Here is a 15,495-nt window from a genome sequence, read left to right on the forward strand (position 1 = left end):
ATATGGATCTATTTCTGGAAACTCTACTCAGTTCAATTGATCTATTTGGGTTTCCTCATGCCTCTACCACAATCTCTCAGTTTTTGTGGCTTTTTAGTTATTCTTGAAATCATTTAGTGCAACTCCTCCAACATTCTTTTTCTTTACAAGATTGCTTTGGCTCACAAGGTCTTCTGCATTTCCATATACCTTGTAGAATCAGCTTGCCTGTTTCTACCAAAAAAAGTCTGCTGGGACTTTAATTGGTATTTTATTGACACCATAATTCAATTTGCGTAGAACTGACATCTATAATATTAAGCTTTTCAATTCAAGAAATAAGTTCTACTTATTTAGGTCTTCTTTAATGCCTTTCAGTAAAGTTGTAGTTTTCAGGAGTGAAATTTTGCACATTATTTGTTAAATTTATCCTCATGTATTTCATGCTTTAAAGATTTTTATGGTGTTTTTATTTTCCATCATAATGAGTATATTGATATATATTTTATTACTTCTTAGTTATTTTGAAACAAGTGCAAACTTACAAAGAAGTTAAAAGACCAGTTCCAGAAACATCTACATATCCTTTAGACATGTTCCTCATTTATTTGTATTTTGCTCCGCTTGCTTTATTATCTCTCTCTCTCTCCTGTTTCTAAATCTTTTGAGAAGAAAGTGGAAGTGTATTTTTTCAAAATCAATTAGAAGCTAGGAATATAATTTTTTAAAACAATTTGAAAGCAATTTTGAGGCATTGTATCCATTTACTCCCTAATAATTCAGCAAGAATTTCTTTTAAAAATCACGACATTCTACATATTTACATATTTTTAACAGTAAAATGGTCAAAATCAGGAAATGGAACAAATGGTTGAAGGTGGTATCTTGACTTGTGAATTGGGACCTATTCTAGTATTTTTTTGGTAGATTTCTTACTTTTTATGTTTATGACAATACCACCTACAAATAAAGATAGTTTTACTTCTTCCTTACCGATTATCATGGTATTCATTCCTTGGCAAGTTACTCTGGATAGAGTCTCTAACAAAGTTTGCATTAAGAGAGTTAGAATGTATATCTTTTACCTTATTGTTGATCTCATGGTGAACAAGGAAAGTGTTTCACTATTGAGTATAACATTTCGGGGGGTATTTTGTGGGTGTCCTTTATCAGCCTGGGGACATTACTTTCTATCCATTTATGTTGAAAGCTATCATGAAGGAGTATTGAGGCTTGTCAATTGCTTTCTCTTCATCTACTGAGATAGTTACTTATTTTTCTTCTTTTTTTCTGTTAAAATAATAAATTACATTGACTGGTTTTCAATATTAATCCAATTCTAAATTCCCAGGATAAACACCATTTAGTCATGATGCACCGTACTCTATATTGCAAGGGATGATATAATAATATGCTTAAGGATTTTTTTGTTTTCTCTTGTAACATTCTTGTCTAGTCTTGATAAGAGGATTATGCCACCCTTATAAAATAAAGCTGAAAATTTCTCTTCCTTCTCCACTTTCTGAAGAATGTAAGAATGTAGAATTTATTCCTTTTTTCCCCAGTTTTATTGAGATATAATTGACATATAACACTGTATAAGTTTAAGGTGTACAACATAATGATTTTATATATGTATATATTGTGAAATGATTACCACAATAAGTTTAGTCAACATCCATCAATTCATATAGCTATAAATTTTTTTCTTGTGATGAGAACTTTTAAAGTTTACTCTTAGTAACTTTCAAATATATAATACAGTATTGTTAACTACAGTTATCATACTGTACATTACATTCCAGAACTTATTTATTTCATAACTAGAAGCTTGTACTTTCTAAACACCTTCACTCAACTCCCACCACCCCCAACCACCACCTCTGGCAAACAGATCTAATCTCTGTTTCTGCAAGTTTGGTTTTTTAGATTTCACATATAAGTGAGATCATACGGTGTTTGTCTTTGTCTGATTTATTTCACTGAGCTTAAATGCCCTTAAAGTCCATCCAAGTGGTTGCAAATAGCAGACCCTTCTATAATGGCTAAATAGTATTCCACCGTGTATATCACATTTTCTTTATCAATTCATCCATTGATTGACACTTGGGTTTTTTTCCATGTCTTGGTTATTGTAAATAATGCTGCAATGAACATGGTGATGCAAATATCTCTTCATGATAGTGATTTCATTCCCTTTGGATATATACCCAGAAGACGAATTGCTGGATGATGTGGTAGTTTTATTTTTAAGTTTTTGAGGATCTGCCATACTGTTTTCCATAGTGACTGTACCAATATACATTCCCACTACAGTGTACAAGGCTTCCCTTTCCTCCGCTTCCTTGCCAGCATTTATCTCTTGTTTTTTTGATGACAGCCATTTTAACAGGTGTGAGGTGATACGTCATTGTGGTTTTGATTTGCATTTGCCTAATGATTAGTGATGTTGAATACGTTCTTATGCGCTTGTTGGCTATTCGACTGTCTTCTTTGGAAAAATGTCTATTCAGGTATTTTGCCCATTTTTTGATTGAATTATTATTATTAATATTATTTGCTATTGAGTTATATGAGCTCTTTGTATATTTGGCATATTAAACCCTTATCAGATATATGATTTGCAAATATTTTCTCCAATTGCATAGGTTGACTTTTCATTTTGTTGACGTTTCTTTTGCTGTGCAGTAGTTTTTTAGTTTGATTTAGTTTATTTTTGATTTTGTTGCTTGTGTTTCAGATGTCATATCTAGAAATTCGTTGCCAAGACCCAATTAAAAAGTTTTCCCTATGTTTTCTTCTAGAAGTTTTATGAATTCAGATCTTATATTTGTCTTTTTGAGTTAAATTCCGTGACTGGTGTAAGATATGGGTCCAATTTCATTTTTCTGCATGTGGTCATCTAGTTTTCCCAAAACTATTTGTTGAAGAGACTATCCTGTTCCCATTGGATGTTCTTAGCTCCCTTATCAAATATTTGTTGACCATATATGAGGGAGTTTAATTCTGGGCTCACTATTCTGTTCCATGGGCCTGTGTGTCTGTTTTTATGCCAATGTGATACTGTTTTAACTACTATATCTTTGTAATATAGTTTGAAATCCAACAGTGTGATGCCTTTAATTTTGTTCTTCTTTCTCATGATTGCATTGGCTACACAGGGTCTTTGGTGGTTCCATATAAATTTTAGGATTGTTTTTCTCTATCTGTAAAAAATTCTGTTGGAATCTTGACAGGGATTGCACTGAATCTGCAAATGGCCTTGGGTAGTATGGACATTTTAACAATATCAGTTTTTCCAATCCATGAACACAGGATATCTTTCCACTTTTTTGTGTGTTATTCAACTTTTTTCATCAATGTCCTATAGTTCTCAGTGTAGATTCTTTCACCTTGTAACTTAAATTCATTCCTAAGTATTTTATTATTTTGGATGCTATTGCAAATGGAATCATTTTCAAATAATTTGTTGTTAGTGTATAGGAACACTATTGATATTTGTACATTGATTTTGTATCTTACAACTTTACTGAATTCATTGATTAGATCTAATAGTTTTCAGTGGAGTCTTTAGTATTTTCTACATACAAAATCATGTCATCTGCAAATAGAGACAGTGTTACTTCTTCCTTTCCAATTGTGATGCTTTTCACTTCATTTCCTTGTCTCATTGGTCTTGCTATGACTTCCAGTACTATGTTGAATAGGAGTGGTGAGAGTGGCAGCCTTATCTTGTTCCTGATCTTACAGGAAAAGCTTTCAACTTTTCACCATTGGGTATGAAGTTAGCTGTGGGTTTATCATATATGGACTTCTGTATTATGCTGAAGTGCTTTTTATATTCACTTTGTTGAGTATTTTTATTATAAATGGATGTTGGATTTTGTCAAATGATTTTTCTGCATCTATTGAGATAATTTTTATGTTTCACTCTGTTAATGTGGTGTTCCACATTACAGTACTGGTGTACCAATTACCAGATGGTTTACTGGTATTTTGTTGAGAATTTTTGCATCTACATTCATCAGGGATATTGACCTGTAGTTTTCTTTTCTTGTAGTGTCCTTGTCTTGCTTTGGTATCAGGGTAATGCTGGCCTCATACAATGAACTTGAGAGTGTCCCCTGATCTTTCATTTTTGGGAAGTGTTTGAGAAGGATTGGTATTAATTCTTCTTTAAATAGTTGGTAATATTCACCATTGAGGCCATCTGGTCCTGGGCTTTTCTTTGTTGGGACATTTTTGATTACTGATTCAATCTCCTTGCTAGTAATTAGTCTGTTCAGATTTTCTACTTCATGATTCAGTCTTGGTAGGTTGTATGTTTCTAGGAATTTGTCCATTTATTCTAGGTTGTCCAATTTGTTGGTATACAATTGTTCATAGTAGTCTCTTATGAACCCTTGTATTTCTGTGGTATCAGTTATGTATCTTCTTTCATTTATAATTTTTTAAAAATTTTAATCCTATCTCTTTTTGTCATGGTCAGTCTAGCTAAAAGTTTGTCAATTTTGTTTATTTTTTCAAAGAACAAGCTCTTGGTTTTATTAATTGGTTCTACTGTTTTCCAGTTCTCTATTTCTTTTGTTTCTGCTCTAATCTTTATTATTGCCTTACTTCTGCTAATTTGGGGCTTAGTTTATTCTTCTTTTTCTAGTTCCTTGAGGTGTAAAATTAGGGGTTTTTTGAGATCTATCTGTTTTCTAGATGTGTGTGTTAATAACTATAAAGCTCCCTCTTAGAATTGTTTTTAATGATTCCCATAAGTTTTGGCATATTGTGTTTCCATTTTTGTTTGTCTCAAGATAATTTTTTATTTTCCTTTAACTTCTTCTTTGATTCATTGGTTGTTGAATAATTCTTTGTTTAATTTCCACATATTTGTGAATTTTCCAATTTTCCTCCTGTTATTCCTTTCTAGTTTCATACCATTGTGGTCAGCAAAAGATACTTGGTATGATTTCAGTTTTCTTCAATTTGCTAAGACTTCTTTTGTGGTCTAACATATGATCTATCCTAGAAACAGTTCCACATGTGCTTGAGAAGAATGTGTATTCTGCTGCTGGTGGGTGGAGTGTTCTGTATATGTCTGTTATGTCCATTTGTTTTATAGTGTTATTAAAATGAACTGTTTCTTTGATTTTTCCCTCTGTATGCTCTATCTATTGTTGACAGTAGGGTAGTGACATCTCCAACTATTATTATATTGCTTTTGCTTTCTCTTTTTAGTCCTGTTAGTATTTGCTTTATATATTTAGGTGCTCTTATGTTGGGTGCATAAATATTTACAATTATTATTTCTTCTTGATGGATTGAACCCTTTATTTTTACATAATGACATTTTTTGTCTATTGTTGCCATTAGCTTAAAGTCTATTTTGCCTGATATAAGTATAGTTTCTTCACTTCCTTTTGTGTATCATTTGCTTGAAATATCTTTTTTCATACGTTCACTCTCAATCCATGTGTGTCTTTAAAGTAAAGTGAGTCTCTTGTAGGCAGCATATTGCTAGATCTTTTTTTTTAAATCCATTCAGCCATTCTATTTCTTTTGATTGGAGAATTTAATCTATTTCCACTTACAGTAATTATTGATAGACAAGGACTTACTATTGCCATTTTTTTAATTGTTTTCTAACTGTTTTATAGATCCATTGTTCCTTGCTTCTTATCTTGCTGTCTTCTTTTGTGGTTTGATGACTTTTTGTAGTGGTATCCTTTGACTCTTATATCATAATCTCTTATGTAACTACTACAAATTTTTCTTTTGTTATTGCCATCAGATGTACGTAAAATATCTTATATTTATAACATCCTTTTTTAAGGTGATAGCAACTTAGCTTCAATAGATCTCTGTTTCTTTAGAGTCAGATAGCAGAGATTTATTAATTTCCTTTGGTGGTGTCATGCTTACCTGACTTTCTTGCAATCCTTGATTCCTTACATTGGTATCTGGGCATTTGAGTAAGTGATGTCCTCTTCCAAACTTCACAGGTTTGCTTTGGCAGAAACAGTCCTTCACCAATCAAGTAGCTTGGGGCTGTAAAGAGGTTAGCTGGTAGAGTCCTTAAAAAGGTGGAGCTTGCTACTGGAGTCTGTTTTTGAGTGAAACCACTGCTCAAGCTCTGAGGTGGAAAGGTGCCACTGACTGAGAATAGTTAGATAGGACTGGCTTGATTCCTTGCCCCAAGTGTGGCTATAGAATGGGCTCCACTACTTCTTGGATTCTCTGTTCAAGCTTCTTAGTTGGGTGGGACTGGGTAGTATAATGAGCGGAAGGCTGGACTATGAATTACCTTCCTTACCTGAGCAGGGTGGCAGAATGGGCCACAAGGCCAGCACAGCTCATTGTTTGGGGACCTAAATTAGGCAGAACTGCACACTGAGTTCCCTGGCAAGATGGGCCACTGACTTTGCTCTACAGATGGTCAGAGCCACTGGTCAGGTTCTCTACTCAAGTGCCACTGTTAGTGAGGATGTAGGATGGGTTACACAGCATCTTGGATGCTCTGATTAGGTTTCCTGGTTGGGTGGCCTAGAGGCTGTATTCAGCAGTGAGTGGGTCTAAGAATTAGCTTCCCTGCCTGAATCAGGTCACAGATCAGCTCCAAAGGTTGGCAAGTCTCTTTCTTTAAAGACTGATCAAGACAAACTACACACAACACTCCCTGTCCAGATGGAGACATTAGCTTGGCTCTGCTGAAGGGAAAAGCCACTGGCTGGGCTTTCTGCTCAGGTGCAGCTGGGCTACATAGCTTTCTGGGTCATCTGGCCAGGTTTCCTGGTCCAGCAGTGCGGAGGATTGCCCTCAGTAGTAGGTGGGGCTATCAGTTAGCTTTCTTGCCTGGGCAGCGCTGCAGAACAGGCTTCAGCGCTGGCCAAGCTCACCTTTCGGGTCCTGTATCAGGCAGACTACATACCTAGTTCACTGACCAGATGAGACCACTGTCACTGGCAAAGCTACTGGTTTGAATTTCTATGTGGGTGCCACTGGGAGGATGAACTCTGTCTGTCAAGATCTGAGTGTTGGTTGCTATAAGCTCTGTCTCCCTTCTCCATCACAATTTGATCTCCCGAGGACAAACCCCACAGATTTCCTCCATGATCCTTATGAGGTGAGACTCGAGTGGGCCTCCTAGGAAGCAACCCACAATGCAGGTGGAGCTGGATGGCCATCTTGGGATCTCTTTTTCTCACTGGAGAAACTGTAGGTCTTCTTGTTGTGGCACTGTGCTGGCCTAGGGGAGAGGCAATGTGGTCAAAGTGTGCCTGTTCCTCGTCCCCTTCTAATGGGGTTCTTCACAGTCTCTGTGGTCTAGGGAGTGCTTCAGCTTCACTCCCAGGTTCTGGGATTGTCACAACCAAGTCCTGCTTATGAATAGTTGCTGGTTGGTCTTCTTGTGAGAAGGACCGAAGTCTGGAATGACCTACGTTGCCATCTTGATAACTTATGTCACTGCTGTTATTCCTTAAATTGTTGATAGAATTCATCATTGAAGCCACTGGATCCTGGAGTTTTCTTTGTGGGAAGATTTCTAATTATGGATTCAACTTCCCTAATTGGTATAGAATTATTCAATTGCTCTTTCTCTTCTTACATTAGTTTTGCTAATTTGTGTCTTTCAAATATTTTTTTCATGTCATCTACTTGAGAATTTATTGGCATACTACTCCCTTTTTACCATTTAAATATTTATAAACTGTATAGTGATGTCTCCTTTCATTCTTGATATTGGTAATTTGAGGGTTTTTTTCTTCCATAGTATAAATAAGGATTTATCAATTATTCATGCTTTAAAGAAATAATTTTTGCTTTAATTGGTTTTCTCTATAGATCATTTTTTGTTTTATTAATTTGTGCTCTTATATTTATTATTTTATTCCTTCTAGTTACTTTGAGTTAAATTTGCACTTCTTTCTTTAGTTTTATAACTTGGAGTTTTATCATTGATTTAATACCTTTTTCTTTTTCTAATATAAGCATTTAAAGATATAAATTTCATTTTAAGCACCATTTTGCTTCATCCATATATTTTGACATTTTGTGTTTTCATTATGTTTGAGTTTAAAATAGTTTTTAATTTTTCCTGTGACTTGTTCTTTAACTTATGAGTGATTTAGGAGCATTAGTATTTTTTATTTTCCAAATATTTGTTGATTTCCCAAGTATCTTTCACTTACTAATTTCTAATTTAATTCCCCTGTGGTCAAACAATATACTCTATTTGATTTCAATTCTTTTTGATTTTAGACTTGTGAATATTCCCTTTGCACTTGAAAAGATTGTTTATTTTGAAGTTGTCAGATGAAATGTTTTCTAAATATCAATTTGGTTAGGTTGTTGATAGTGTTGTCCAAATCTTTTGTATCCTTACTGATCTTTTGAATACTTACTTCATCAAGTACTTTGAAAAGAATACTTACATCTCCAAGTATAATTGTTTCTAATCCTTCTTTAATTTTGTCATGTTTTGCTTATGAATTTTGCTTAAGTATTTTGAAGCTTTATTATTAGATGCATGTGTATTTAGAATTGTTATATCTTCCTAATCAATTGACACCGTATCATTATGAAATGACTCTATTAATATCTGTAATATATACTGTTTTAGTTTAAGTTATCAATTACCTTTCAGAAAAATTAAAGACTAGAAAGTATTTTATTTTATTTTATTTTATCACATACTCACCATTTGTGGCATCTTTCTTTCCTTCATTTAGTCTGAATTTTCATCTGATGTCATCTCTTTGAGTCTGAATAACTTCATTTCATGTACAGATCTACCAATGATACATTGTTTCAGTCCTAATTTACCTAAAAATATTTTTTTGTCTCCCTTTTTGAAAGATATTTCCATAGGATATAGACTTCTAGTTTGACATTGTTTTCCTTTAAGTCCTTTAAAAATGTCTTTCCATTGTTTTCTGACTTACACTGTTTCTACGAGACACAGACAGTAATTCTTGTCATTGTATTCTCCAATATGTAATGTGTTTTTCTCTCTGGCTGCTTTAAAATTTTTTCACTTAATCTTGGGTTTGCAATAATTTGAGTAAAATGTGCCTAGGTATTTTTTCTTTGTCTTTATCCTGTTTGGGATATGCTAACTTCTTGGATATATGGGTTAATGGCTTTTCATCAAATTTGGGATATTTTAAGTCATTAGTTTCTAAGTATTTCCTGCTTAAATATCTCAAGCCTGGCCTTCTGTGAATACATGTTTACATGTATACCAGTTAATATTGTTCTACAGGTAATTGAGGCTTCGTTAATTTTTTTCATCCCTTTTTCCCTCAGGACTTCAGTTTGGATTGTTTCTATTTCCCTCACTACAACAGTGTCCAATTTGTTGTTAAGCCAATCTAGGCAATTTTTCATTTCAGATGCTTTATTTTTCAGTTCCTGAAATTCCATTGTGTTGTTTTTTTACAGCTTATATTTCTCTACTAAAATTTCTCATCTGTCTATTAATTAAAGCCATCCTTTTATTTAATATGTTAAATATCTTTCTAACAGCTTTAAAAAAATCCTGTGTTTGTTAATTCCAATGTCTCTACCCTGTGTAAGTCTGCTTCTATTGACTCTTTTTGGGGATGTGAGTGCGTTATATTTTCTATATCTCTACATAGATAGTATGTTTTTATTATTGATTGGTATAATAAATGTTACATTTCTGAGAGTTGATTTTTTTCTTGATTTTTCTTTTAAAATAGTAAACTTTGTTCTGGCAGACAGCTAATTTACAAGCAGATGGACTTGATTCCTTCAAGGTTTGATTTAAAGGTTTACTTGAAGGAGTCTAGAACAGCTCTATTCCTAATACATTGTCCTTCCGGGCTCTGAGTTGAATTCATAGGGTTTTCAGTGAAAGCGCTCTAATTTTGCTATTCAGAACTCCAAAATCTCCAAGCATTACGCAACCTGCAGATTCTCTATTGGCTTCTCTCTCTCTGAGGCATGTCCTGCGCTTGCACAGCTAGGCATTGAGTTAAAGCCTTACGAGGTCCCTTATATAGATTACCGGAGCTCTTCTCTTTCTAGCTCTGAATCCTTTGGTACTTGCCCTGCAAATTTCAGCCACCACGATAGCCTCAAATTCTGATTCTTGCTGCCTTCTTGGATTAGTGATACCACTGTGCTTTGCTTGGGCTCCCTCTCCTTGCAAGATGGTCTCAAAAATATCACTCATAGGAAGTCATAAATAGGCTCATCTTGTGCATTTACTTTATTTCACGATTTCTGTCCTTATACTCCTGGTGTCCAACATCTGCAAATAGTTCATGTGTTTTGTACAGTTTCATAGTTGATTACAGCAGGGATGCTAGTCTGATAACATTTATTCCATCGTGTGCAGAAGCAGAAGTTTGAACATTCTGTTGTTAAATAATCGAGAATCCTTTACCATGTACCAAGTGCAAAATATAACAATTTAAACTTATTACAGTATTTCAGAAATCAAAATACCATCTACAGAAATCAAAACACAATCTCCTTTCAAAACACAGTGGTTTAGGAACCAATTTTTTCTCACTATTTTTACTTAATTTAAGGAGAGAGACACAGTTTTTTATTTTAGAAGACTGATCTGAGCTATAGAAAAAAAAGAACTTTTGGAATGTGTTTAAAGAAGATAGGAAAGACACACTTCATATTCTCAAATTAATCGAAGTTAAAATGTCGAGAGAAAGCTCATATTTGAGAATAAAACTAGTGTGGCTCGGATAATGCTTTGTAATATATAAGAATTCATTTTCTTAAAGCTCTGGTTGTTTTCCTCTGTTTATCATCTATATTTCTTATTTCAAAGTTGGGAGCTTATGGATTGAAGTATGTAATCCTAATAGAAGGACTCTTTTTCTACTACCTTTGGAAGTTAAATATTGAAGTCTTTGCACAAAGGATTGCCTGATTTCCCCTTGAAAGGTAGCAAAAGCTACTTCATTTTAAGCATAAAAGGAAAATAAATTATACTCACTCTACTACAAGCACCAGTAGTGGTCTCACAGACTGTGAGGACGGAGATGTTCTGAGGCCGGTTTAACCATCTGACCACCGTCTTGGTATTGCTTACCCATTTAACCATAGTGATATAGTATTCTCTAGTTTGGAAACACAATTAAAATTTACATTTAGAGCCAGAGAACCTGTATAGTACCAACAATATACACTTATTATTTTATATGCAAGAATAAATGAATCACTCTTAAGATGTCACACCATATTAATTTATGTTTATGTATATATAGATCTGCTTTTTCAAATGTAAATACCAATATATACACACATATTTGTGTGTATGTATGTAACACATGCCTACATACATACATATACACATATACAAAAAATTTGAGAATAAATTTGAAAGTTAATAATTTCCCAGAGAAGTGATCCTTGGAAAAATAAAAATAATCAAGATGCTAGACATTTATGGATAATTTGTTATTTTCTATTAATTAGTCCTAACATATATGCAAAATAAGTATACATTTTCTAAGCTATTCCCTGTTTTATTTCTTTAAAAATACATTCAATAATCAATTAAAAGACAAAGCTTATTCTTGACTTACTATTAATTTCTTGTGCATGACTTTCATGTTATTTCACTTTATCCATGAAGACTTGGACTACAGCGCTATGAATGGTTTGTTTTTATCTTTGTCAGTTGTACGCTGAGGGCCAGTCTCAATCTTATTCACAATAGTGTTTACAGTTTTTTTAAAATCTTACTTATGTGTAAACCATTTAAAACAAACAATGAATCAAACTGAAGGAAATAACGGGCTCTTGAATTTTTGGTATAGTGAGGATGCTAATTACCATGCCCATGATGTCCTCAGGCTGCTTCTAGATTGGGAAAGTTTACATTTTTTTATTTATAGTTTTTATTTCTTTCATTGTAGATTATATGTTTGGAATTTTACATGATATACCACAACACCCCCTCTCTGCCACAGTACAAAATATAATTATTAATTTTGATTCAATTTATGATAAAAAGAAAAAGCAATGATGTTTCAACAAATTTGCCCAGTTTCAGAATAGATGAAATGCTTTAGAAATGGCTTGAAAGGCGCCACCCCGGAGTATTGTCCTAAAATTAATTTACCCAGTTTTTATGTGACTTAGAGAAAATCACCTATGGAAGAAAAACGTTGTGATACAAATCACCTGTCCTTAGATACATCTGGGTTAGACATTCAGCTACATGAATCTTACATGTCTGACATTGCTGAGTAGCCACCACTTCCTCGAGAAGATCCCTTAGCCCATCATAGTGAAGATGTCAGTAGAAGGGCAAGTATGACTTCTCATACAGTGAAGTCTGCCATATTTTGTTAAGCAATGTATTCAAGACATCTGGCAGCTTTCACAATCAGCTTAGTCCCACTTGAAAATTTCTTAGAACCTCAGTGAAATCATAACATGAAGTTCTCTAAATAGAGTTAACAAGGCAACTTTGAATCAAATATGCAACTAGTTTAGGATTAATCTTTGGTCAAATCAATGAACCTTGCAATTCTTCAAAGACGATGTCTTGCTGACTCTCACAGTGTTTTGTTTAAGCTGATTTATTTTGCATGATTATCATTTCTGGCAGTGTGAATATTAAAAAGAGGAAAATACAAGTATTAACCATTTATAGATTTATCTAGAAGATTTAGCATGGAGAAAATTGATAATGAGTGCTGTAATCAATCAGGAAAAAAGTGCTAAATTCTGACAGTATACATTTTTGATTAATTGGTATAAACATTGTTCAAAATTGAAGTAAAAATTAATTTGACTATTGTAAACAACTGACCAAAGACTGCAAAATCATGGAGGTCATATTTATGGAGAAATCTAGATGTAAAGAAGTGGCATACAGAAGATTTTCAAATCCAATCAGAAATTTGTCTCAATTAGCTAAAATGAGTAATATTATATTTGTGCCAAGTGAGATGACAAACTAATATGAATGATTTTTAAAATAAATAACACCAAAAATTAGAATAAAAATACTCATGTTGAGTGTTTTCCCTTTCAAAGTAGCCCTCAAGTAAAATGATGCAAGAACATCTTCTTTGCAATGTCTTTACCAGACATTGATACATTATATTTATTACTTATGATGGAAAATCTTGACTTTTAAAAAATATTTTATGTTTGAAAAGCAATTAAAATTCAGTGCAAATTTGGTGAATAAATAATTTTTTAAAGGGAACACTAACTCAGGCATAAAATTAAGTTAAAAATCATTAATTTACAGTCATACCACTTATATTTCTCTTTCATTGAATAATTTGATTATTTTATGTATTTGTGCATAATCTATCTTATGTTCACAAGCAAAATTTAGTCTTATATGAGGTATCTTAGTATATATCTTATCTATAAGAATGAGAGTTCTTCCCAAAATTGAATTTGTAATGTCTTTCAATGGTAATTTGAAACCATTGAAATTTCCATGATGAAGTGTTGGAAATATCCAAACTGAAAGTTAAAGTACAGCTTGACACATAACTAAATCACATTCTGTATTCTTTCTTTCTTAGTCCCAGGATCCTAGGTGCACACCTCCTCATGAATCACATTTATGCAGTTTGCTCCTAAATATTCAGGCTTCCTCTGAACGAGGGAGTAGGAAGTGCCCTTACCTGGAAATGTGACACTCCTTGGCCTGCCTGCTGCAGATGTGGCTGTCCTCCTGGATCTCCATCTCATGAACACATTAGATCTGGTGTCTCACGACCAGTGGCCAGCGAAAGTGTCCCTTCCTTATAACTGGCTTTCCTGCTTGTTCCTAGTCTCCATGGCTCTGGATTACCCAGGAAGTCCTCGAGGATCTGGTCCTCTTGAGCCACAGAGACAGAGACAAGCAGGTTAGGAGGATTGCACTCAAGAAAGACTTTCTATTAGCTGGGTGGTCTGACACAAGAGATCTAATTGTTCACAAGGGTATGTGGAACGGAGGCCTCAGCATCACCAGCAGATAGGTATGTTAGCAGTTACACTTGTGTTTTCATTGGCTCCCTGTCCAATCACTACTCTTTGTTCACAACAATTTTTGTACATGTATAGTTACTCTGAGCTCATTCTTTTCCAGATATCTGTCCATAAGAGTATTGTGATGGCATCCCTGACCAACTCATAGCTGGTGTTCTCCAAAGACCTCTGTTAATAACCAAGCATTACTTGTAAGGAGGGTCATTTAAGATGTTCCTATGAACATAGGTAAATTGGTTAATTAGATTTTATTAGAAGGCACAAATTTTTCTTGGCAGAATAAGAGATGTAGACTAGACAGATTTCAATGAAACAGGAAGACAAAGCACAGCAGTGTGAAATCCAGAATGACAGGGCAATATGACAACGTCGTATCAATGATACTGGCTGAGAACAATGGATCACAAAGGGTGGCTGAGTAAAGAAAGATTTCAGATAAATATAACAATGTCAAAGAGTAAGGAGAAATCAAAGACAAACTACTACCTTTTTTCTTCAGCCTGGAGACGTATGAGCACAAAGGATAATCTCTTCCTCAAAACAATTTGACAAATACTTAGCTATGGAAAAATCTACATAGTTCATTATTATAAAAAATCTTTCCTCTAGAACTTAACTATGTATTTTGAAATTCATTCCTAAGTTTTCCAATAAAGGTAGTAAATGCTTACAATGCCTTAAGCTCGTAGTGTAACAGTTTGCAAAATATTTCTTAAAATGAGATGAATCATCTAACTCCCACCAGGTCTGGGGACATTCAACAAAGGCCACTATCTTGGTCCCTACCATGCTACCTTCTGAAGAATCAACATAGACCATAATTAAAATAAAGATGAGTAGCAAATCAAAGTTGCATTCATAACCTGAATTTGTTTAATGAAGGATCTTTAGCTGAATCACGGATATTTATTTTTTAAATGAAGGGTATGTGGAAGAAGGAATTAGGAAAAGAAATCATGACTTTCTCCAAGTTATTCTTTTAATTCCATTTTAAAAGCATATAAATAAATTGAAATTTATTTTATAGTCTTTGACTAGAGTATAAGTATCTGGTTGAATGGAAGTTCTAGCTTGGGGATCTTTATCTATTATAATTATGAACACTAGTTGTTATAAATAAATAACTCAACCAACCAAATAAACAATCACCAGACTAAAACAAATGACTAACACCTTCAAATTCAGAACAAATCTTGTTCTCTGTGATGAGGTTAGGGGACTACAGTTTATAAGGTAGCTCAAGTCATAAGAGAATATTTTTCTATATTTATCTTACTAATCTTTCACCCTATGCAGTCATACACCCCATAACAATGTTTCAGTCAATGAAGAATCTCATATACAATGGTGATCCCATAAGATTAGTACCATATAGCCTAGGTGTATAGTAGGCTATATCTTCTAGGTTTGAGTAAGTGCACTCTGTGATGACACATTGATGAAATCACATTGTGATGCATTTCTCAGAAAGTATCCCAGTCGTTAAGTGATGCGTGACTGTAGTTACATGATCTACAGTGCACGTGAGAA

General features: G+C 33.9%; 1 protein-coding gene across 1 annotated transcript in view; it reads right to left on the reverse strand.

The window, feature by feature from the left end:
- The window catches only part of DPP10 (dipeptidyl peptidase like 10), a 610,898-nt gene that overhangs the window by 77,477 nt on the left and 517,926 nt on the right, over window positions 1-15,495 (reverse strand). Inside the window, exon 11 of the mRNA XM_046659152.1 lies at window positions 10,955-11,078. Within this exon, the coding sequence (XP_046515108.1) occupies window positions 10,955-11,078 (124 nt within the window). The remainder of the gene's footprint in view (window positions 1-10,954; window positions 11,079-15,495) is intronic.

Source organism: Equus quagga, chromosome 4 (assembly GCF_021613505.1).
Source record: "Equus quagga isolate Etosha38 chromosome 4, UCLA_HA_Equagga_1.0, whole genome shotgun sequence".
Taxonomy (NCBI): Eukaryota; Metazoa; Chordata; class Mammalia; order Perissodactyla; family Equidae; genus Equus; species Equus quagga.